The 24,526-nt window shown below is 35.9% G+C and overlaps 2 protein-coding genes across 2 annotated transcripts in view; one reads left to right on the top strand and one right to left on the bottom strand.

Annotated features, from left to right (window-relative positions):
- Positions 1-636: 636 nt before the first annotated feature.
- LOC142352146 (sperm-associated antigen 16 protein-like) lies at positions 637-16,754 on the bottom strand. The gene is made up of 6 exons (XM_075404537.1): positions 16,527-16,754; positions 8,279-9,303; positions 7,634-7,854; positions 2,839-3,069; positions 2,333-2,525; positions 637-962 (listed from the first exon to the last, which is right to left on the bottom strand). Exons 1-6 carry the CDS (start codon positions 16,678-16,680, stop codon positions 852-854), a joined length of 1,935 nt encoding a protein of 644 aa, XP_075260652.1. The 5' UTR covers positions 16,681-16,754; the 3' UTR covers positions 637-851.
- A 1,004-nt stretch (positions 16,755-17,758) lies between these two features.
- The window catches only part of LOC142352311 (uncharacterized), a 52,402-nt gene continuing 45,634 nt past the window's right edge, over positions 17,759-24,526 (top strand). The window contains exon 1 of the mRNA XM_075404844.1: positions 17,759-18,409. Within this exon, the coding sequence (XP_075260959.1) occupies positions 17,808-18,409 (602 nt within the window). The 5' untranslated portion in view covers positions 17,759-17,807. The remainder of the gene's footprint in view (positions 18,410-24,526) is intronic.

Here is a 24,526-nt window from a genome sequence, read left to right as displayed (position 1 = left end):
CCTGAAGAGAGCAAAGCAGCATTCCAGAAACATCAGAAATTAGTCATGGCTACTGAAAATCTCATTCGAGGAAATCTTGCACCATCAGATGTGAACAAATATTTCAACAAGCAGTTATTTTACAACAGTCATTTTCTCAGTTTGAAAAACGAGACCATTTTGAAGTACTTTTTGGGTCCATTTCGTCACAGAGTTGAAATTGAGCCCGTTATGGAGTACCACACAAACTGTGGGTTTTGCTTATTACTCAAATTTGACCCGGGAAAGAAGTCTTGGTTCCCGCCGTTGTATAGTACTTGTTTACTGTTTGTCAATATGCAGGACGATAAAGTTAGTGGAATGACATTTCACGTAAATCAGAAATGTTTTATCACTGGCAGTTTCAAGAGGAACAGAGTGATGGGTCCTCAGCATGATTTTATCAGAACAGTTAATAGCTTCTTCGTCGATGCAATCTTATCTGTTATACCAAATTCTGCTAAAATGTAGTCGCAATTATTGTCGATAATTTCCCGCCCTTTTTGGCATGCGATCATGATAGATTCCCTTGAAATGTCAAAATTCCATGAAGTTTAAGGAATTGAAAAGCTATTGCGTTTTTTGGCTAATTATGTAACAAAGCTATTCTTTGAAGCGTTATAAAAATAATTTGAACTTGAATTTTGAAATTTAATTTTCAATACTTCAATTTTATAATTTTTGAGTTGATTCTAAAAGGAGGAACGTGGTTCAAACATAAGGACTAATTTTTGGCGATAGCTCCTTTATACTCTGGTTGCTGTGATGTTAGCTGAGGTTCCTAGTGTCGCATAATTTTGAGATAGAAGTTGTGAGATTGTTGATTTGTTGGATTATGACCATATACGGACAGTGCAGTCGGATGAGCCTGTGAGTAAGTAGTCTCCTTCTCTTGAGAATACACACGTCTGTACTGTGTCTTCGTGTCCACTCAAATTCAACACCTGAAATATGAAACTACGCTTGAAGCAGAGATAAGTGACAACGGTATATGAAATTGACGTTTCTCTTGTGAATGCATCAAGTTCTTTAGCAATTTTCTGTAAAAACCAGCGAAAAAAGTTCAGTATAATTTTTAACTCCATTTGCTGGTTTTTTGAGCTTTCAATCATTTAGTGTCTTTATCCCTCGGTCTTCATCCGTTAAATTTCTCCCGACTCTACTTTTTGAGCTATCTGTTGCATATGATTCTAAAATTTAGTGTTTTCGTGACGGAACCCTGTTACTCAACAAACTCAGCAGTTAACCTTCAATATATTACGACAATTAAAGAAAGAACCTTAAATTCATTAAAAAATTTGCTATTAATAAGGGTTTGAAATTTGTATTGCTTGAATATGTTATTATTTGTCAACATGACTGCCAATACCGACCAAAGGTCATAATAATGAGTTCGACGTCCTAGTCGAAAACTTTTTAAATTCCTTATATAGCTGTGAAAGCGATGGCAAACTGTTGTTGGCCTTGTTTATTTGTAAAATTTTGATAATTTCAATTGCATCATTGGTGTGCTGTCTTTGAAATCTGTTCATCTGATTGTTTGTTAATGCCAATTTAAGGTCAAATTGGAGTGCTTTTTTAAGTGTAAAGGGTGAACAGGAGAAGGGAGCAAAAAAGTTGAAAACAAATAGTTGTCTTCACCGTTTTTCGCTTTGGCATTAAATGATGCCAATAAAAGGTTGGTTTTTAAAAAAAAGTAGATAAAACGTGTAGTATTGCTCTCAATGACTTCAAAACCACTAGCAAATGGAAGGTTTTTTTCAGTTTTTAGTTTTTGTGACTTGTTCATATAGAATCTGAGTTTTAAAGGACTCTTCTTGCATATTTAGGCTGATATCCGTGTCTTTGGGGTTATTTAATTGCAGAATTGTAATTCAGGACGGCCTTCTTGCTATGTTTTTCCGTTTTATCAAGATTTTTGTTGCAACCTTCATTGATATCCTCGTTTTTATTGGAGAGTTAATATCAACTGAAATATCTTTATTTGATAGTTTATGGATGATACGCAAACTGGTCTCAAAAACTAAACCCCTTTCATATCCTTGGTTTTGGGGACATAAAATAGCGAGCCAGAACAGATGATCAGCGTCACCACAAATATTGCTAACTCAAGCACCGCTTCATAATAACTCGGTTCGTCAAACATTCGTAAACTTACCAAAATTTATTTACGCTAGGTGTCAAACTACCCACAAATGTGGCTCACAGAATTCGATGTTCAGATTTTAGGTTTTTTCGAAAATCTTAATATCTGTCGTTTGTGACTTAATGTTTTTGTGAGGTGGTTACTACAGTGCTTATAATGCAATAATACCTTGTCGGTTGAAATGTCGACCATCTTGATGGTTCCATCACTACTTGAGAGAGACAGAACTGAGCATCCTGGGTCGAATGCTGCCTTGTTGCAGGGGTAGGGTCCCACATCTATCGTCTTTATAGGGGACACTGTTCGCACATCCCACAGTTTCACTATGCCATACGAATCACACGAGGCAATTGTTTCGCCCCTGAAAAGTAGACGAGGCGCGTAATCAGTTGTTCACGATTCACAGGCTGAAAATGGTACTGTGAAAGTGAACAGTACTGGATTGGAACCAGAATAGTAGTAAGGAATAGGTAGATTATTTTTTACCAGACGGGGAGGCGAGTCTGCGCATTTTGCTGGCATAATTTTGAATCTAAGTGCGAATGGGTGTCATGGCTAAAATGTGTCGAAATCTGGGACAGACCCTCTCGTTTAATACTACACAGTATGTAACTGTGAGCATGTTAGTATGATTGAAGATGCACATATATGTTCTGTTATGAAATGAGTGTGACCTGATATTGAATACAGCATCATTGACGGAGTGAACGTGTCCATAGAATGTCTGAGCACATAGAGCAGTCCTCGCATCCCACAGAGACACTGTCTTGTCAGCTGATGAAGTGCAGACAGTGTTTGAGTACCTGAGGAACTCCACTGAGTTGACAGAATCTGTGTGTCCTCGTAAAGTCTGTCTACATCGCAGTGAGTTCAAGTCCCACACTTTGGCTGTGTTGTCCACCGATCTAGAATGCGGCCAAAAATTTTGGTTAAGTTTTAGAAAGTGGTAATTTAGTTTATTTTAAGAAGAGTAAGTTTGTGTTTGTTGTTCGACATGTTTACGATCTTTCTAAATCGCATTTCAATCGGCTGTTTATGATGGTCTATAAACAATACTTTGTTCACAATATGAAATATGTCGATCATTCATCCTAGAAAAGTGTGTGCAGGTTTTACGAACAAGATTTTCTTGTAAAAGAGTTTAAAAAATTGACAGTTGAAGCGTAGTCTTCAATAAATTTGACCTGGTTTAACGATCTAAAGTATTTGGATTGTTTTGATGTGGTGTTTTTCTTAACATCTACTCACACTTTTTTCGGCTTTTTCACGTCAGTGAGAAGTCAAATTAGCCTGGTGATTTAGTCACGCCTAAAGAGGGAAAGAAAAATCGAGTTGGTTTGAATCGTGATATGCTTTCAAACTACCTTAAAAGTGGAGTGAAAAGTTGGTGTTTGAACAATTTTACGATTTTTGAGATTAATTTTGTTTCACATGCGTGGATTCTGTTTTCAGTGTTTTTTCTTTCTTCAGTGTTTTAATACGATAAATATGTGCTTTAATTGAACCTCTTTGCAATTGCTTGAATTCATCAACCGGCAGTTAATGATTGTTATTAATAGCCGCAAAGCAATAGCTGAGGCTATTATTAGCCTTCTCTTGGTTTTTTATTTATTTCGTTGTCATGATTTTTGTTACAACCATATGACGTCACCACCGTGCGTGACGTCATTTTTCACTCTTAGTGGAGGTAGTTTTTTATAATCATTTGCGTGATTAAATTTTCGGTCACACGTGATTTACCTCTCTTAAAAATGACTTCCTCGCTGAAATTGACTTTTCTTTGCTTTAGTTTAAAGAGATGAGGTCAAATGAGGACTTGTCACTCTAATTGAAGGTTATTTAAGAGCAGCTATTAGATTAGAAACAGCAATAAGTTAAACAGATTCTTAATCAAAATTTAACATCTCAGCCCTTACCCATCTATGAAGCTATTGCGGCTATTTTCTGACAATTTGCCAGCTATGTTCACAATTTGTTGTCGTAAAAATTTAGTGAGTATTTGATTTTTGACCCGTTTTTTTTATTTCTGTTGTCTTATCACATAGTAGCAAAGATCACAGGTCTGATTGACTCAAAATGAGTCAGAAATGAACTTAATTAATGGTTTGAGTTAACAGCTTCTGGTTTGCATGACTTAAACACTTTTTTCAAAAATTTTTAAGATTGCCAGTGTTGTACGTTTTGTCGTCTTCCCATTTAATCTCATTAGGGACAGGTCTCATAGGGTGCTAATTGGTTTTTAAATCCATTTAACTGTTTCTGCTCACAGCTAACGCTTTTTAAGACTTCGAGGTTGAGTATAAGATATTTTATCAATTTTTTGGCAAGGTTTTTTGGCTAGTTACTTATCTCATTGTCTCATTAATGACAGGTCTCATGTTTGCTAATGACGCATAAATTAATCGAATGAGTTATTTCAGACCGTAGCTTATGAGTTTGTGATTTTTACACTATTTCTTTTCGAGAAATATTAGATTTTGTTTTCAAAAATTGAAAGTTGATTCGTTAGTTTTGCATGATTTGGATGTTTTTCCTATGGTTTGATTGCTTTTTCTTCTTGGCTTTCAAGTGTGGCTTACTTGTGGTCAACTTATTAGCTTCAAAATTTAGCGAACATTTTCATTGACTGAGATACCGTTTGTTATCGAAACCGTCGAGTGAATTTGTTAATCTTGCCTTCTTTTGTTGTGATATTTTTTTTCTCCCACTAGAACGGCTTAAAAGTTAATTAATTTATGACTTCCAAAACTTTATGGTGTTCTGCGGTTTAGCATTTTGGTGACGTTGTTTTATTAATTTTAGGCCACTGACTTTCAAATATATTCATTTCTGCCGAATGATTTATATCGTTTCTTTGGTTTTTGTATCAATCTAAGGACGAGTAGAGCCATTGTTTTCATAATTAATAGCCGCCCTCATCTTCTCAGCCGGCTATTATTGCGCTCGTATTGTTTTTTACTTCGTCAAACTTTTTTTCGCTTTACCATTTTGCCGCTTTTTCGACATTTTGCGTGAAATCTTTTTGACTTCTCTGGGCTAGTTTCTCTCTTCTCTCATTCTGCTAAAAGTGATTTTGAACATCAGTTGCTAAGCAAAGCAATTCGAAATGAACAGAGTCGGTATAAAAAATTGAAGTCACAAATAGAAACGGGATAAACCCATAAAGCCCAATTTTAGATGCCCGCTATTTGAACGTCGTTCCTATAAGTCTTAGTTACCATCTCTAATGCTTATTGGTATTGATAGTAGCCCCTGTAGCCTCTGTCTAAGAAACAGAAGTGCGTTATGTTCAACTACGAAATGCCATCAAAATAAATCGGACTTTTCAATATATTCTATTCGTTCAATCCCAATCATGCATATTGGAATCAACGGCGGCTATTTTCCGGCAATCTGCCGGGTATGTTTTGATATTAGTATTAGTTATTCTTAAAACATTACATTCTGGAAACAGAAATCTTCAAATGGTTTTTGGTGCGATTGTTTTGCAAATTTAGGGTCATGGACTTTGTTGACTGCCCTTGTTTGATGTTAATGTAAAAATAATAGCTGTGAGTTCACTAGTGAATAACTTTTTGATTGTAAATCAGGACTTGTTCTGCTATGTTATTTTACTTAGTCGAATAAAAATTTGTTTCGCTTTTGTTGGTACCTCATTTTACCGTTTTTCGACATATTTTACGTCTCTATGCTAGTTTCATTCTGGGCTTACTCTGCTCAAAGTGCTTTTGAACAGCAATCGCTCAGCAAAGCAATATAAAATGAACAGAATTGCTTTTGTTCTTTCAATCCCAATCGTTATGGGAATCAACGGTTGCTATATTCTGGCAATCTGCCGGGTATGTTTTCAATCCTCTGGTGTATTTAAAGTACATTACTTATAACATTAATCATTATATTATAGGCCTATAATTCTTTTGTAGAACAAGAACGTTGAGATTGCCAATTAATTTTTGAAATGTTTTCATATACTGTTTTCGAAAACTAATAATGTTGAGGTCTTATAGAAAACGGATGGCCCGTTCATAGAAATTGTTAAAACAGATGAACCGATCTTTTTCATTATCTGGAAAACTTTCAATGTCATATGAGGTGAATACAAAGTTACGACATTTAGATTCGTGTAAACGCAAAATATTAGTGAAATATTAAAAAAATATAACCGACTAACGTTGAAAGAATTGCTCTCCAACGACTAGTGGGAGCTGGAATATGTTGCGGCCTGCTTCAGTCGGGGGGACTAAGTTCACTTATTGGGGGTTCAAATGACGTCATTAGAAGTTATTATATACCGCGCTATAACCGCTAATAAAAATTAAACATTAAATAATAACAATTAAACATTTTTTTTGTATTAAACCACTAATAATAAATGAGACCAATTTCGCCACATTTTTTATTTAAATTATAGTGGTGAACTGTTGCCATTTGAGTTCAGCTACTGACTCTTGTGATTGAGAGAGGAATTTATATCACGGAAAACGAAGGGCCTAATAGTCACTCCAAAAGTCAAACCGGTCAAGCAGAAATGTTGCATAAAAAGACCGGCTCGTTTACATTAATTGCTTCATACTTCGTTCGAGAGCATTTAAAGTGAGTAAAATTACAATGATTTGGGCGCTCTTTTGATCTGACTTTTGGAATTAGAGAAATTTAGATCACGCAAAACCGAAAACTAGGCGGAAAAACTGGAAAAGTCAAAATGGTTTGGCAAAAGTTTTGCATAAAAAAGAGCAGCACGTTTAAAATAATTGCTTCAGACTTCGTTCGTTTGAGAACAATTAAAAAAATTTTGCATAATGAATTCAGAAAAAGACGCCTAAATACAATGACCATGTTTTAAAATAATTTTCTTCGCACAGGTTTGCATTTAGAATATTTTTTTTCAGTATTCTGGTATGTGAACAATAGTTTGTGGTCAACAAAGCCTTGTTGGTGCGAAGCGGATTTATCCTCACTTTTTTGCTTGTTTTTATTACTTGTTCTGGTTTGTTGACGCAAAAATTGACGTTTGGGCAATTCTATAAATGGCAAAAAGTTTTTTGAAGCGGTACTGAAAAGTCAGGTTTCGTTCTTTTCTCTTATTTTAAGCAGTATTGGTATGCTTTCCCTGAATTGTTTTCATGGAGAATGAAAACATGCAGGATAAAATTTGAGCTCAGGTGTTTGAGGGGTTGAAATATATTGTACTAACGCACATTGCAGAAGTTGTCTTTGATTGCTTTAAGTAAACTCGAGCAAATTGAGTCTCGAGCAAATTTTGAATACAGTGAGACACAATAGACTGGTCACAATCAAAGTATCAATTCTGACGACATTTTAATAACTTATGACGTCATTGTGAGGCCATTGGCTTTTATCACCTGTACACACCTCGGTGAATATACTCTTAGTGTTTTCAAAGTTGTTGCTGCGTTTTACGAGTCTATTGTTTTTAAAAACTAATTTACTGCTTCCAATTCAACTAACGAGCTTGCAACGAAATGTCCGGAGTGATGGTAGCTGACACTCCAGACTGCAAACTGGTGTTCAGCGAATGTGTGGATACACCTGCCCTCTTCGAATGACCACATCTTGACAGTGGAGTCCCCACTGGAAGTGGCCAGTCTCTCCCCATCGTATGAGAAATCGCATCCTGACAGCCATTCCGTGTGTCCCTCCCCTGTCATCACAATCTCACCTGTCGGGATCTGGAAAGAAGAAGAAGAATGTTTCTATCGTAGTTCTACGTGCGAATTGATATCACCCCTTTTAGCGATAATGTTTGAATTGGTTTTCAGAATCTAAGGACATGTTATTAACTCAACACAAACACATCACTCAGATCTGACAGGTCATCGGGCCATCATTATAGAGTTGAGGACAATGGAAAGGCACAATTAAATAATTTTGGCTTTTTCTTTGTTTAGACCACTTCTCGAAAAATAGCACAACCAAACTTGACTTAACCAGGAACCCGGCCGATTGTCAAAATTATTAATTAAAATGGATGCCGAAGGAAAAGCCATACGTTTCGTTGCTTTGCTAAAACATGGTGAAGTGTGCTCATTAATTGAATTATGACGTATATTGTAGGAAAAATTGTAGTTTGACGAATTTTTAGATTTTATTTGCCTGCCACATTTTCCACTTTCTGTCATCACTTGTGGTCACTAGCATGTCCTCTTTGGGATGAAGTGCCATGGAGCTCACAGCCAAATCGTGTGCCTGGAATGTATGTGTCAACCTGAACCCTCCGACCCTCGTCAAGTGTGCACATGGAGGGATGACCTTTGAGAGGTCAGGGTTCACTCCTTTGTCCTTGGGCCAAACTGTGTCTTCCGTATGACGAGGCAGTTTGATATTGGTAACGTCCATAGGGTCAAGGGTGTTGGGTTTAGCATTGGCCAGATCGCTTCTTCTGGCTTCGTAAAGACGTTGCTGGGTTCCGCCCAAAGTGCTGTCAACTCGCGAGGGTGCTTCAGGGGTTCTTGACAGCTTCCCTGTAATTTTACCTCCTTCGGCGAAGGTGAAATTTGTCTGGCTTTCAGAGCGAATATTATTGACTGATTTCAAAGTAGCTTGAAGACCCGATACCTGTCCTAATGCTCTGTCGCGTTCAAGTTTGCTCAGCATTTTTTCACGCATAGCGACTTCGTACTTCTTTTTCAGGTGTTGAAGTGCTGGCTCATAGGAGTCATAGTGCTTTCTAAGCTTTGCAAGATTGTCAATGAGAGAATTTTTCTCCTGAACTACTCTGCGATGATGCATTCGATGGAAGTCGCGCTCTTTCCTCATTTTAATGAAGTGATCCTTAGCGCCGCTTGCCGCTGCTTTAAACCGTTCCAATTCCTGTTTCAAGTACTGGTTCTCGTGATCAAGTTGACTGTTCTTAACATACACATCAGGCACTGTTCCCATATCGGAGCTGGACAGTTTTCCTTTATGCTTAAGCTCATACCATTCATGTTGGAAACAATCTAGTGTGCGCCACATGTTGTTTTTGACTAGGAAGTTCCTCACAAAGTCGTCGACAACCTCTGGTCTGTATGTCAGGGTGGCTTCGGGTATCGGAGGTGGAGTCAAACTGCCCTTTTGAATGTCTTTATCTGCCGATGCCTCTTTCAGGATTTGCACGGCGACATTCAAATCCTCGTCTCCTAAACGACCATCAGCATCAGACCGCCGGTAAGCTCTATCAGTTAAAGATGAGTGATGGTTTTTTTTTATTTGTATGAATAAAATGTATCTTTGTGGTCAGTGCGCCGCCTCTAGTGGTTTTCATGGAGAGATTGCCATGAGAAAATTTCATGGGATTCGATTTCATATCTTTTTAACATTTCTCAGAGTCTGCGTTTAAGGTGAGATTTTTAATTTCTCTCAAAATTAGTCCAAAGCAATTGTTGTGAACGTGTAAGCCTTTTTGTTGACTATTAGCTAGGAATTAAATTATTTTGCTTAAGCAATTAAAGTGGCCTTTTCGTCTTCAAAAGTGGTAATAACTGGTCTCAGCAGCTCTGTTAGTGGTTTAGTACTCTCTTAAGTGTTCGGATTAGCGAAGCTGTTGAGGAAAGCTTAGAGAGGCAGATATTCATGGTTTAAAGGGCGATCTTGAAGCCCTCCTCTTTTATCTTGGCACTCTGAGGAACTCTTGGAACTCTGTTTAAGCTGGCGACAACCAAAACTTCACCTGTCGCTGGAAAGCAGTTGCATCCAACGCTAGCTGGTTATGTTATATTTGGAACTATCTGATAACTGATGCAGATTACTGATAGTAAAATACTTCTTGGGTTAAAACTATAGTCGCAAAAGTCTATTGGACTATTTTTCCGGTTCCTTTTCTGTTTACTATAAGCCGGCTGTGCTTTATACTTGTGATGGATCTTCCAAAACAGTTTTCTAAGCATAAGCGAAGCTTCATAATGTCATGTTTTAATTACTTATGAAAAAACTTTGTTGCTCAGCTCACAACAAGTTTGCTCAAATTTTCACTTACTAGGTTGGACTTTTTAAATTTAGATTTTGAAATTTTAAAGTTCATGAATGGAATTTTTTGATTTTCTGATTACCTCGTTACGTTTTGAAAACCAGTAGCTGAAATCAGTGACAAAGCAAACATTGCAGACAAAATGTGAATAAATGGAAGCTAAATTCGTTAAATCCTTCATGCTAATTTTAGCGACCTTAGCAATGCGTAAATTGGTGACTAATCCCCCCAAATATAAGGACTAAATTACAGTCGGCCACGATATCAAAGGATTAGAGTCAATAAACTTGTCACCATTTTACGCACGTTTAGAATGCGAAAACTACCGATGTATATATCAGCGTTTGAGCGTGTCAGCGTTTTTCGCACTCGCTTACTTTCCTGATCTTTATACATGTGTGCGGAAAACAGCGATCATGCTGAGTATATATATTTAGTACGTTGTGATTTTTGTTTTGGAATGGTGTTTCTGCACTGAGTTATATATTTGTAATTTTTCTGAATGAGCTATATTTCTGCTACTGAGTGTGTACAGGATGCGTCGTTTTGGACATAGGTGTTACTGATCTTCAAAAAAGTTTCAAAATGGTTTTCATCGTTTTCTAATCCAAACATAAGTATCAATTTTTTGTGACGTCTTTATTTTGTATTGTAGTGAGATGTGCTCATAATTCATGGAATAAGTTTCAAAGCGTGTTTTTAATGTTGAAACTGAAAGTGGAGTGGGTAGCGGAGTAGCTTCACATGGTATTTTTGGAGTAGTGTAAAGATGTTATATTTATCTAGGGCAAATGGTAGTCATAAACAGAAGGTGGTCGTTTGAGAGCAATTTGTCAGAGTTTTCTCTTATAATTGGTTATGTTTTCGGGTAATTTTTTATGCTCTGAGACTGCAGCTGTTTCCGACTCGGAAACAGCTCTGAGACTGCAGCTGTTTCCGACTACAGCTGTTTCCGACTACAAAGCTGTTTCCGACTACATTTTCTTTTAAAATGTATTTTGCCGTTAACTAATACTTCGACTCCTTATTTTTAGTCTGGGTAGTCAAGAGTTATTCTGCGATAAAAACAAAGGGGTTGCAGTATCAGCAATTGTATTGGCGCTTGTTGCATGTTTGAAGGTTGCTTTTTAACTGAAGTTGTTTGATTAGTTTCGATGTCTGTTTTTGCACCCTCATGAATGGAATTTGTTGATTTTCTGATTACCTCGTTACGTTTTGAAAACCAGTAGCTGAAATCAGTGACAAAGCAAACATTGCAGACAAAATGTAAATAAATGGAAGCTAAATTCGTTAAATCCTTCATGCTAATTTTAGCGACCTTAGCAATGCGTAAATTGGTGACTAATCCCCCCAAATATAAGGACTAAATTACAGTCGGCCACGATATCAAAGGATTAGAGTCAATAGACTTGTCACCATTTTACGCACGTTTAGAATGCGAAAACTACCGATGTATATATCAGCGTTTGAGCGTGTCAGCGTTTTTCGCACTCGCTTACTTTCCTGATCTTTATACATGTGTGCGGAAAACAGCGATCATGCTGAGTATATATATATATATATATATATATATCTAGTACGTTGTGATTTTTGTTTTGGAATGGTGTTTCTGCACTGAGTTATATATTTGTAATTTTTCTGAATGAGCTATATTTCTGTTACTGAGTGTGTACAGGATGCGTCGTTTTGGACATAGGTGTTACTGATCTTCAAAAATGTTTCAAAATGGTTTTCATCGTTTTCTAATCCAAACATAAGTATCAATTTTTTGTGACGTCTTTATTTTGTATTGTAGTGAGATGTGCTCATAATTCATGGAATAAGTTTCAAAGCGTGTTTTTAATGTTGAAACTGAAAGTGGAGGGGGTAGCGGAGTAGCTTCACATGGTATTTTTGGAGTAGTGTAAAGATGTTATATTTATCTAGGGCAAATGGTAGTCATAAAGAGAAGGTGGTCGTTTGAGAGCAATTTGTCAGAGTTTTCTCTTATAATTGGTTATGTTTTCGGGTAATTTTTTATGCTCTGAGACTTCAGCTGTTTCCGACTCGGAAACAGCTCTGAGACTGCAGCTGTTTCCGACTACAGCTGTTTCCGACTACAAAGCTGTTTCCGACTACATTTTCTTTTAAAATGTAGTTTGCCGTTAACTAATACTTCGACTCCTTATTTTTAGTCTGGTTAGTCAAGAGTTATTCTGCGATAAAAACAAAGGGGTTGCAGTATCAGCAATTGTATTGGCGCTTGTTGCATGTTTGAAGGTTGCTTTTTAAGTGAAGTTGTTTGATTAGTTTCGATGTCTGTTTTTGCACCCTCATGAAAGCAATAGAGCTATCATTATTTTCATGCCCTTTTCATATGAATATTTTTCTTATTCTCTCTCATTGGGGCAAATTTTATCCGAATTGTTGTGAAGTGAATTGTAGTGTTTGTCATAAATGTCTACGTTCTGGCTCATATCAAATTCAGAATTGATCTTCATTGTTTTTTGCCCTCAGAAAGCTGGCAGCTGAACAGTTTTAATCACGTTTTGCCTGAGACCTTCTTTTATAGTTTTTGGATTTCAAACTATGCTAGATTTAATCACTAGTCTTGTGTTGAAGTTTCGCATACGGTAATTCTGCGAAGCGGCGCTTCAATGTTGTTTTCGAATGAACATTCCGTCATAAATTGAAAATACCTGCCCAGAACTGTGCTACGATCTTTAGTTATTCTTCAGTTTTCAAAATTTATTTGTTTCGAACCCTACAAATATAAGTACCAACTCGACTTATTGTCAAGCCATTTTTTGGTCGGGAGATGTTATCTGCGGACAAATACTAACATGATATCATTCAAAAGCTCTTCAAAAAATCAAACAATTTTTCAAATTTTTGATATAAGAATTTTTTGGGTAAAAATGTGCAAAGTATTTTGATTAGTACCATTTTTTGTTCGCAATTCATATTCATTGAGAAAGATTTTTTCAGTGAAACGCATCTTTTGTTCGCCTTGCGTTGTGAAATGGAAGATATCTAAAGTTATATGAAACGTCTTTGGGGACACTTTTCAATTATGTAGTTAACTGGATAATTACGCATTTTCTATAGGAATTGTTTCTGTGTAAAAATGAATTTTGGAATAACTTGCTGCTGATGTGTAAAGCGCCAGTTTTTCTCCGTAGAAAGGGAGATTTGGAGAACAGTTGCATACTTAGATTAATATAAATTTAGACCTATTTCTTTTTCATTTAAGTTGTTTTTCATACTGTAGTTATGCAAAGAGGCGCTGCAATAATGTTTTGGAATGAAAATCTCGCCATAAATTGAAAATGCCTGTCCTGAACTGTGCTATGCTCTTTAGTTCTTCAATTTTCAAAAATTATTTTGTTCCAACCCTACCAATTCAAGTGCCATCTTGTTGGCGCCACCATTGAAAAAGAGCATAAGCCAACAGAATTGGAATCAGATCTCTAAAACTTGAAATTTTGTCAAAATTCAGAAATGCCCAAATCTGAACAAAAATTTTAGACTAAAAAATCTGCTCACCCCACCCGATTTTGAAGGGAAAACCTCAGCAACCAAAGGTTTTGGCGCATTATTAATCTAACCTCTAAGCTACCCATGGACCCAACGAACGGTATTGGATCATACCTACAAATGTCGGCATTTGCATTTAAATGGTGCTAAAAACATTTTTCGATATTTCCCATTCGTGAAATTTCTTATTGCTAATTCTATTATCCTTTAAGTGTTTATTTATGGTCAAATTTCATACATTTGAGGCATTTAGTTTTACCTATGTATCAGTCTTGTTTATGTTAACAAAATCAAATAGTGCAGCAATTTGACATTTAATATGTAAATATTGACCTCAATCACTTGATTAACCAATCAGAAACAAGTAACAATGATGCTATAAATGATATCTTACTGATTATTTACCTTAACCGAATTGTTTGGATAATGCAACGATATTTTATTTTGAACCATTAGAAACTGTTACAGAGAGGAGTTGGCTCTCAGATGGACTATAGTTTGATTCTTAATCAACTTTAGTCTTTTGTGCTAAGTTTTGATAGATTTTAATATCTGCGTTTCTAAGTTAGTTGAGCTTTTAATAAGAAGTTGGAAACATTACTATCATTTGGTTGAAGCCTTACAAACTTTAGCACGAGATTGAACATAGTTTATCACTAAGGATCTTCTTAACATCAATCAAACTTAAATTTACAGTCCTTTAATACGTACGGGAGACCAAGTTTCGACGAGATTTAGTTAATCGAATATAGCTAAGCACTAGGCAGGCTGTGAAAATTAAATTCCGCTGCAATTCTGGAGCGGCCGCATCACAGATGTACCTATTTGAAGCAATTTTTGGCCGGAAGATGTTATCTGCGGAGAAATACGAACGTGGTATCATTCCAAAGCTTCTGAAAAAATTCATAAATTTCTTCATTTTTGGATTCGATATTATTAAGGGTAAAAGTTTGTAAAATGTTTTGATAGTTTCAATTTTTATATGAGTTTCACAATTATTAACGAAGGGTTTATTTTCATTGAAATGCATCTTTCGTTTGTTTGCCGTTGTGAAAATGAAGACATAAAAGTTATGAAATAACTTTGGGGACTGTTTTTAATTATTTTATTTAACCGTATGAAGAACTCAATTAAGCTTTTCCTTTCTAAATTTTTTCGTGTAAAAATGGAGTTTTGAATAAACTGCGGTAAAAAGTGTAAATCGGCAGTTTTGTTTAATAGCCGCACGGCGATAGCTGGGGCTATTATTGGCATTCTCTTGGTTTTTTTTTGTTTCGTTGTCGCGATTTTTGTTACGACCATATGACGTCATAACCACTTCAAATCTGCTTTTTTTCATACGGTCATGCAATTTCAACTGAAATGCGTGCGTGACGTCATTTTTCGCTCTTATTGGAGCGAAATTTTTTATTACAATTCAAAGAATTTGAATTGTATTGGGGTGCTGTCTTTTTTTTTAAGATCTGTTCACACATTTTCATGATTTTTGAAGTCGAATTGGAGTAGTGATTTTGGTCACGCCGAAACAGGAAATGGAGCGACAAAGCTAGTGGTTTTGCGGCGTGAATGTTTTTAGCTCTAATTTTAAAGTAGAGTGAGAAAATGGTGTTTGAACAAAAATTCGGTTTCTCGGTAGTGGTTTTTTGTTCACATGCGGCAATTTCACTCTGATTTTTACTGTTTTTTCGATTTTTTTGGATCGGATTTTTTTCTAAATGGTTTTCCCAATCCATTCAAAGCTCATTCTAGGCCTAGTTTTTTGTGTGAAATAAATTTTCTTTTCTCGTTAGTGGTTTTTTTGTTCACATGCGGCATTTTCACATTGATTTTCTGTTTTTTTCTTATTTTTTTATCAGAATTTTTTAAAAATGGTTTTCTCAATTCACTCTTAGTCCATTCTAGGTCTGGTTTGTCTGTTTAGTCAATGAAAATTCTTTGAATTGTACGTCAGGACTTGTCCTGCTATGGTTTTTCATTCGTGTGATTAAATTTTTGGTCACACTGGACTTAGCTCACTCTCAAAAATGACTTCCTGGCTTTGAAATTGACTTTTATTTACTTTAATTCAAAGAGACAAGGTCAAATAGGTGTGCTTGTGTCACTCTAAATGAAGGTTATTTGAGAGCAGCTAATAGAGGTAGCAAAAACTTATACAGATTTTTAATCAAAATATAACATCAGTCTTCAATGAAAAGACGATTTTTTGGTCTGTCTTTTGTACTGTTTTTTTGAGACTGCAGATCTACGTAGCTATTCCGTCTATTTTCTGGCAATCTGCCAGCTATGTTCCTTAGTGTTATATTGGAGAGAATCGAAGAACAGTTGCATACTTAGTTGTTTAAGATAAATTTTGACCAATTTTTCTTTCACAGAAATCAGTTCCCCTTAGGTAGACATACATATACAATTGTTACTTAATTTTACTCCCAACTTTTTCAAAGCTATTCCTTGTTTGGTTTACAATAGTGACTCAAAACTTCTTTAATCAATTTGAATTTTGTCCGTCTGCTTTGCAATTGAGCTGCGGTTTTTATATCAAATAAGTAATGATTGAAGGCAGGAAAATTTAGGAAGGCTAATAAAATTTCAACAACTTCCCAGGTAAACTTTTAAAAAAAATTGACAAAAAAATTATTTCCGAATTTTTTAACAAATAAAAACAAATTCATTCAAATATCTTTTTTGTCGCAATGGGCAATGTCATTTAGAACTTGTCAGTGCTAACAAAATCATTGATCCAATGGACGCGGGAAGGTCTGCACATGCGTCTGATGGGCTGGTGGGGCACAATATTTTATGCATTGTTTCTTATAAGACGCGTTGAAAAATTGACTGAACGCCCATTACCGATTCTCTTTGCTAGTTTTCAGTCTGACTGACCTTCGTATTGGATGAGAGCTTCGTCATCGTCGATGTGTACCTCTTCGTATGCGATCTCGTTATCTGACTCTGGATCTCCTGGGATGGTGGCTGGCTCCAAGAAGTACGCCTCGTCTTCCCTCTCTCCAGCTGCAGCTCCCACCGATGTTGCCATCTTCACAATACAATACCTCTCACAGTACCTAGTACAGCAGGGTTCTTTCTTATTATAGCACTCCCGTTCACAAGCGTAAAGTTAGTGTTTCAGAGCTAACGCTACCAATCATGCTGTTTCAGATTTTGGTTATTAACTGACGCTGCAAAGACAACAAACATTAAATTGGTAAATTGTCGGCATTCTAAGCTTTTGTTATGATGCAATAGTTGATGAGGGTGTTTAAAGCCGGGTACATTTTAAAGGGAAAAGTTTTTGATTTTCACGATAAGATGGGAGTGCTGTAATGTGAAGAATCCTCTGTTGATCTAAATAAAAATGGAAAGTTCAATGCAAAATTGTAACACACGTAAATTTTATTTTTCAATGCCTGTAATGTGTTTTAGTAGAATGCGTTGGTGTAATGCTGAACGCACGTGTTTATTTTGAAGCCGCTCAATCTTTTCAACTAACAGAAAGGACTTATGAGTTATTTTACTGAATGTCTTTGTTACAAATAAACAACTAATTCACCATTTGTTTACAGTTGATTTAAAACCACTTTGTAGTGTCATAAAACCAGAATCTAACCGCATGTGTATTAAAACTTAAATTATATAGTGTTTACGTGAAGACCTCTTTTTTGGAAAATTGTAATTTTGTTACATACTGCACTGTGCCTGAAGAATAAGTTTTAAATGTTTTTCTTCTACAAATCACTAATTTTTTCAGAGGAACAAATTCGTGTTCCTCATTTTTTGCTATTAAACTTGACAAAGAAGTTGATCAGTTTTTAATTGATAGATCTATCGATTCTCTTTCATTCAGATTTTGAATTTCTCTCCCAAACATTGTTGTTTCATTTTTGTTAACTGTTTTATCAAAATGTTATCGAAACTTTCTCAAACTTCAAACACCGGCAAACGTTTTAAATTTTCAAAAACAGATATTAATATAGTCTATCCCCTAAAGATTTAAACTTGAACCTGAACCGTTCAACTCTCAACATTTTTTAATCGCTCGCTTATTTAACTTGACAGGCAACGCTAAATATCGGTTGATGTTGGAACTTTGACATTTGAAAGGGTGGATTGCGGTGCAACTTCATGGGAAAGACAATATAATTTTTTTTCAGATGTTGGCAATGAATGGCCGAAAACGTTACAGAAAATCTCAACTCTCTGAACATTTCGGTGGAAAATTCCACTTCAGAAGGTGGACTATTATTACAACTTAATAAAACGGCTGGCAGTTCCTCCAATTTTTCAATCGCTTCAACAGAGACCAACTCAAATGGCGATGATGATTCTTGTTCGTCAATAACAGACGGCGAATCAAAATTCACCAGTGATATCCAATCAGATATCGACGATGAAGGTGATGGAAGAAAATCACGACACAGTAAAATCAGTTCTCCTGAAAATTGTGTTTATTTTGTAACGAGCAAACCGGAAGGCAGATTGCTCTATTTGGACAAGAACTCAAAAACAATCCGAGAGTTTCCAAGAAATGAACCGGTTTCAAATGGGTTGTCTAATGAAGATAGTTCATTATCAACTCCAGTTCCGGTTAATATAGTTTCATGCAGTGCGCACAAACATTCTATTTGGGCGTTGACGGATGATGGGTTTATTTATCTCTATCAGTTTCCGGCAGCGTCCAGAATTAGACACCAAGTGCACACATATGAGAACCAGAGATATCGTCCATTCATGGGCGGATGGACCTCAAAGCTGTTGCCGATTGACAGGTTAGTGGTGCATTTTTACGAGCTAATTTATTCGATTCATTCATCTTGAGGGATACCTCTACAATAAATTATTCACCTAACTTCCAGAATGAAGCCAAAAAATTGATCGCGATACACTTGATCAATCAAGTTTAGAACATTCTAGAATAACATGTTAATAGTTGTTGAAGTTTTTATCATTTTCGAAGAACGTGTGTAAAATGTGCAAATTATTATTGCAGTGAAAGTAATTGCTCTAACATTTTTTATAATGGGGGAATATATATATATATATATATATATATATGTGTGTGTGTGTGTGTGTGTGTGTGCGTGTGTGTGTGAGGCTGGCTTTTTTCTTCAGTCAAATTTTCACTTTTTATTTACGCATCGTAGAGTAAAAAGACAAAAAAGCTATTTTGCAGGCTATTTGACAGATCTCTTTGAAATATAAGATAAACAAAAACGGAGAAATTTGTCGTAAAAATAGTTAGGTTAAAGGAGTTTTGAAAATCAATTATTTTGTTTTATTAATAATTTTGTTTTATCACTATATTGAACAGATTTTTAGAAAATAGAGGACTTCTGTCAATTTTGAGCTCACAAAAATCAAATTGGAAAATGTAAAACAAAGCCGCATAACGTATTCTTTTCTACTTTTTTGTAATCTTTTATTTTTGTTGTCGTCATTCTTTTTATCAGAGATATCCATTTCAGTTTTCTTTCAAAACGCGGAGACGTAAAAATTGTTTCATAGGAGGAGCATCAATTCAACCAAAATCTTCATTGAAAAATAAAGATGGAAATCTTCTTATATTTTTAATTTTAAGTAACTTTCTCTGGCATAATGCAAAACAGGAAAATTTGAGAGTTAGACAGTTTATGGACCACCAGGATGAAAATGTTCATTTTTTAAAATTAGAAAATTGTTTTTGGCTTGTTTTTTGAAATTGCTCTTCGAACTGATTTTTCGAGGCTGTGGGCGTTTCTGTAAACTGTAAAACTAAATAGTTCATTATTTATGATACTCATAAAAAACAAAGTTTTTTGAAAGATGAAAAAATAAATTTCTTTGCTTTTCAGTTCACATTAAAATTATAGAAGTTTTCTATTTCGAAAAAACTCCAAACTTAAGAGTGAAAAGGCCCAGACGAAACATTTGCGGAAAACTAATGTACTTCAATGCTACTGAATAAGAGTCTTAAAAGATAGCCTTTAGCGTTCTCTCGCATGTTAGACATAAGTAGAAGTAGAATTCAAAAACTAAGTCAAAATCTTCTAAAAAAATTGATTTGCTACCAATTGGGGTTTAAATTCGTTTTAGAATAAAAATGTTTCTTTAACAGATTTAGCTTTTAACACATCTGCGAGATTTTAAAAAACGAATTGTTTTTTTTATGATCACAAATGATCAAAAATGTTTTAAAGAGGTTTATTTCAAATTTTGGGGTCAACTTTACTGTTACTGATTTAATTGCTTCCAGAAATCCGCCCTTATCTTTCCAGTTCGCCAAGTAAATTAAGCGAGACCTAAATAAACGATGACTAACCGTGGATAAAGATCAATTGATAAAAGGAAAAATTAAAAAAAATTGTCGTGTGTTTGTGTGTGCTTGTCGGTGTATATGTGCGTTTGTGTAATGTGTGTGTGTGTGTGGAAACATATAGAATGCAAAATTTCCCGCAAAACTTCCTGTTACGTACTGATTTTTAAATAGTGATCCTCGTGGTGTTATTGAGGTTTATATTTGAAGTAATTAACTTGAATAATTAGCATTTTACAAGGACTTATTTTGGTGTTTCACAGTGCGATTTTTAGCAGATATATTTTGAATAAAATTAGCTAGTAATAGCCTTTTATTGAGCGGTTCAGATGCGTGATATATCCACTAGTTTGCCTTGCTTTTTAGTGTTAATTTAGTCGCTATTTCTTCTGTAACTAAGTTTACCAAACTTGGAGTTTTTTCAAGAGAATTTCCAGTTCAATCTTTATTTATTTTTAGCAAGAATTGTTTAATAATTTTAACAAGAAGTTTCTCAAGTTTATGAAGTTTTATGAGATGATAGGCAACTGATTGTCAGGCTGGTTCTCCGGTGTTCTGCTGATAGTGGGTTCCGAAAGATTGAGTTGTATTGGTCCTTCGCAAATATTTACTGATTTTCAAGTTGGGCAATTTCCGGCTTTTGTACGTCTCTTGGTGTTTGTTCAGTACATATACAATTCCGTATTAGCACCTACTTTATCAGAATAATTACTTCACCAAGTACATAATCTCTCATGAAGTTATTTACTGATTATGTGAATTTTTCATCAAGAAACTCAAAAAAGTAAATATTGAGGCTTTTAGGCACTTGAAGTGTTTGCTTAGTAAAACTGTCAATCTGCAGTTGTTTCTCGTAAACATAAACAAATTAGAGGTTACAGGCCTAGATGGAAATACTGGCTATATATGGCCTTGAAACGAACTGATATTAATTAATATAAAGCACTTAATTATGGATATTTTAAGGAATATCATCACGTAACTATGAGGGACGAAATAGGGGCGTGACACTACCCGACTTTATGAAAATTTTCCATGAAAAATTTTGAGAAGGAACTGGGTTTTTACAATTTTTCTATAAAACGTATAATCTGCACGAGTATAAGGATATAAACATATTTTTGTTGGAGCCACCCAATTTATGTTTTCTTAGAAAAGTGTTTAGGAACGAAAGCATTTAAGTTAAAGACAATTGAAGAAGTTAAGAGAAATAAAGTTTAAGTTAAGACAAATGCGATAAAGGTTAAAGTGAGGAAAATTAAGACAAGATTAAGAGCTTTGAAGGAACATTAAGAATGTGAAAGTGCGCTAATGTTGAATAAAGAGTGAGAACATAAGATAAAGTTAGGATTAAGAGGAGACTTTGAATTTGCACTGAAAAGAATCGTGGTTATTTCTTTGAATAATGGCACTAAACTTGATGTTGGGAAAACACATATGGTCGAACTGAATGGATGATTTAAAGCACTGGTTTATGATGTGGATTGGAGAACTAGTTTGAACTTATAAAGCACTGATTTGTAGAACTTAATGAATGAAGGGATATTTTAACTGTTAAAAGAATAATACTTGTCGAACTATATAAGACTTTCAAGAGCTTAAAGCATACTCTCCTCTCGGGATTGAGCTTGATGGTCCAGTTCGTCGTCTGTGTTAAATCGGTCCATGGTGTTGAGTGATATGGTAGAAGTTGCAGGCATGGAATTTCGTCGTTGTCGTTTGAGGGTTCCAAGTTTTTCTGGAGAGATGACTGTTGGCGGTTGCTTGAGTTGTTTGTCAAGAGTTGTGACTAAATCTGCTTTTAGATGTTTGGGCACGGAAACTACTGGGTTTAGCGGTACATTGGTTCCGTTGAGCTTCATGAAATTTGGTACCATTCTTCGTACAAAGGCTACTTTATGGTATAAGAACATGAAGAGAATATGTAACGCTAGATTTCCGATAAAAACAATAATGGTTAATGAAAGGGAAAGTTTGATCGATACGTAAGATTCAAGTTTATCAATTAGTGCTGGCTTGAATGTCTTCATTTCAGTGGTAATTGGCTTTGCTATGGCATCTAGTGACTCTGTTGATAATTTTCTGTTCGAGTAAATAAATTCCGTTTTAACTTTCTTCAATAAATCGAGATTTGCTTCGGTGGGAGAGTCATATTTCAGAAGTTCATGTATGTTAGGCACTGAATCAATTAAATGGGCAAGTGGATCTGGTAATTTAACATTAATTCTGGTTGCTGGAAGGTACTGACAACTTTGTAAATCAGCTCGAATCTTAATGTTGTCACTGAACATTGTATGTCCACATTTTAATGTGATTAAACAGATGTTACAACCTTTGTGAGGAACATTGATGTGTCGGCCATTTTAATCCGTACCAATCTCACTAAGGGTATAATCACTTGAAGCTGATGTGAGGAGCCAAATTCCATATCCGAGGTTCTGTGCTCGTTCTGGGTTGGGTAACACAACCTTCTCTGTATCACATACTTTCAATGCTGAGATTGTGTGGTGAAACTTGAGGGTTGCTAGACACGAGGAGAATCCTAGGTGGGTTTCCATTGTCTCATGACAGATTCTGTATCGTGGCGATCCAAGGCAGTTGTCATACTGAGCTTTCGTCAGTACTGTGGTTTCCATCTGTCCTTCTGAGATTGCTAAGTACTCTCCCTCTATTACATATCGTAAGGCGTCTATGGAGTCCTTCTGAGGCATAGGAAGTACTATTGCACGATAAACTTCGAACACTGTCTGGCTAGAGGCTAGGGGAATGGCTAGTGTCAGTAAAAGTCCGTCTTCAACTGTCGAAATCTCTTGTACTAATTTTGCATCGTAGTACGAAAGTATGTCAGTCATGGGTATTGCCAAAGTTAGACGATCTGGGGCGTTCTTTTGGCTATCATGGACTGAATCAAGGATCTTTATCAAAGATTTACGAGGTACTAAGGAGATTGGAAGACGTTTGTCAAGCAAAGTAGGAATTGCGTTTATAACATTAATTCGAAAAGAATATAAGGCTGCTCTGTAACTTTTAATATCTGCATAAAGAGTGAGAAGTAATGAAGCTGCTGTATCAAAGTTAAAATTCAATTGTTGCTGTGATAATTGGATTTCCATGCAGGTTGCTAGTGCGTTCAGATTGTGATCTATAATTGCAAACTGTTCCTCTACTAGTTTCCAGTTTCTGTTCTGGTTTTCTTGCATTTCGTTTTGAACTTTGTAAACCTTTGCAAGTTCGTCGGCAACTAGAAAAAATTTCTCATCGGTTTGTGCGCCGATTTCCATTACATAGTCATTGAGGCTGTTGAAACTGTTGGCTAATCTGTCGATGTTCTCAGCATTTTGGGACGTTCGCTGACAAGATCCGAAGATTCCTGTAATTCCACCGCATCCCCCGCTACTCATTGCGATTCCTGGACCAAAGAGTCCAATTCCAGCAACTGCGGCTGCTATTGCAAGCGGGGCGGCTCGTTTTTGTCGAGTGTGAGGGTCTTCTTCGACTCTAGTAAGGAGTTTTTCAGTCTCGTTGCACAATTTTAGGACTTCAATTTCGGCTTCTATGGTTTCATTGAGTATTTTCGTGTAAAGCCAATCAACATTGAAGGCAGCTGTTTGGTTCCGGTAAGTAGTGCTATGGGTAAGGTTGCAAAATTCCGATTGCGTGATCCATTTTTTCGAGAGTTCATTAAGTAGAGTCTCTACTTGTTGTCTGATAGTGAAATTATAGCGAGGAAACGGTACTAAAAATTCCACATTTATGAACTTCTCGGTAATCAGAATCTTTCCTTCTTTATGGAAGATGATGCCTTTATCCAGAGCTGCTTCTGTATTAATCGGGGTTTCAAAAGTGGGGCCGAAAAGTAAGAGATTCAACACAATTATGAGTAACATTTTCATATTTCAATAATATCGACTATGTTTCAGGACAATCTTCTACTGATGTGGCTCTTCTGAGTGTTTCAACTGGCTATTTGGTCTTCCGGTGTTTATTTGCTCATTTATTTACTTTTACTCGGGCTTCTAGATCTAGTTTTCTCAATATGGTACTTGTTTATGTGATGTTTGTTTATTTCAGGTGTACTTTACTTTTAGGTGATGTGTGCTGATGTGTGTATTTATTGATATTACTACTGAATATGGTGTTTAAACATATTGAAGTGTGGTTATTTGGTTGAATGATGGGTGTGTGATGATGGGGGTAGTGGTTGGGGGGGGTCGAATTATGCAGTCTTTACATGTTTTTTCGAGTTTTTCAGATTATTTTGCCCACAATATTGCACCATGTGCTTTAATATCACTGTTTCTGTCATAATTATTGGGTGCTGTGTGAATGGGACCAGGTTTGTTGGAAGGAACGCTGTTCACTGGTCAAGATTGAAACATCCAAAGTGCAATATGACAGCAGTAGATGATATAGTTATTGATAATGGGAGTGGTGGTGGGACTGAGTGGTGGATTATTATTATATTAGTATTCTTTTTATTATTATCATTAGTATCTGGATTGTTGGGAGTGTGGGCAAATCGAAGGAGGAGGAGGAGGGAAGTGGGGAGATCAGGGGAGGCTGTCGAGGAAGATTCAGTGTGACTTATTGCTTA

This window comes from Convolutriloba macropyga, chromosome 13, assembly GCF_964194025.1.
Source record: "Convolutriloba macropyga chromosome 13, txConMacr16.3, whole genome shotgun sequence".
NCBI classification, from domain to species: Eukaryota; Metazoa; Xenacoelomorpha; order Acoela; family Convolutidae; genus Convolutriloba; species Convolutriloba macropyga.
The sequence above is the reverse complement of the archived record's forward strand: the minus strand, read 5'-3'. Positions and strand labels throughout refer to the sequence as shown.

What these genes read in the sequence shown, in the direction of transcription:
- LOC142352146 (XM_075404537.1), bottom strand. Translation starts at nt 16,680, where the DNA reads ATGGCAACATCGGTGGGAGCTGCAGCTGGAGAGAGGGAAGACGAGGCG. An exon ending in GGACATTTCGTTGCAAGCTC is followed by an intron (nt 3,070 to 7,633) that starts GTTAGTTGAATT and finishes GCCGCATTCTAG; the next exon opens with ATCGGTGGACAACACAGCCA. An exon ending in TCGACATTTCAACCGACAAG is followed by an intron (nt 963 to 2,332) that starts GTATTATTGCAT and finishes TTCATATTTCAG; the next exon opens with GTGTTGAATTTGAGTGGACA.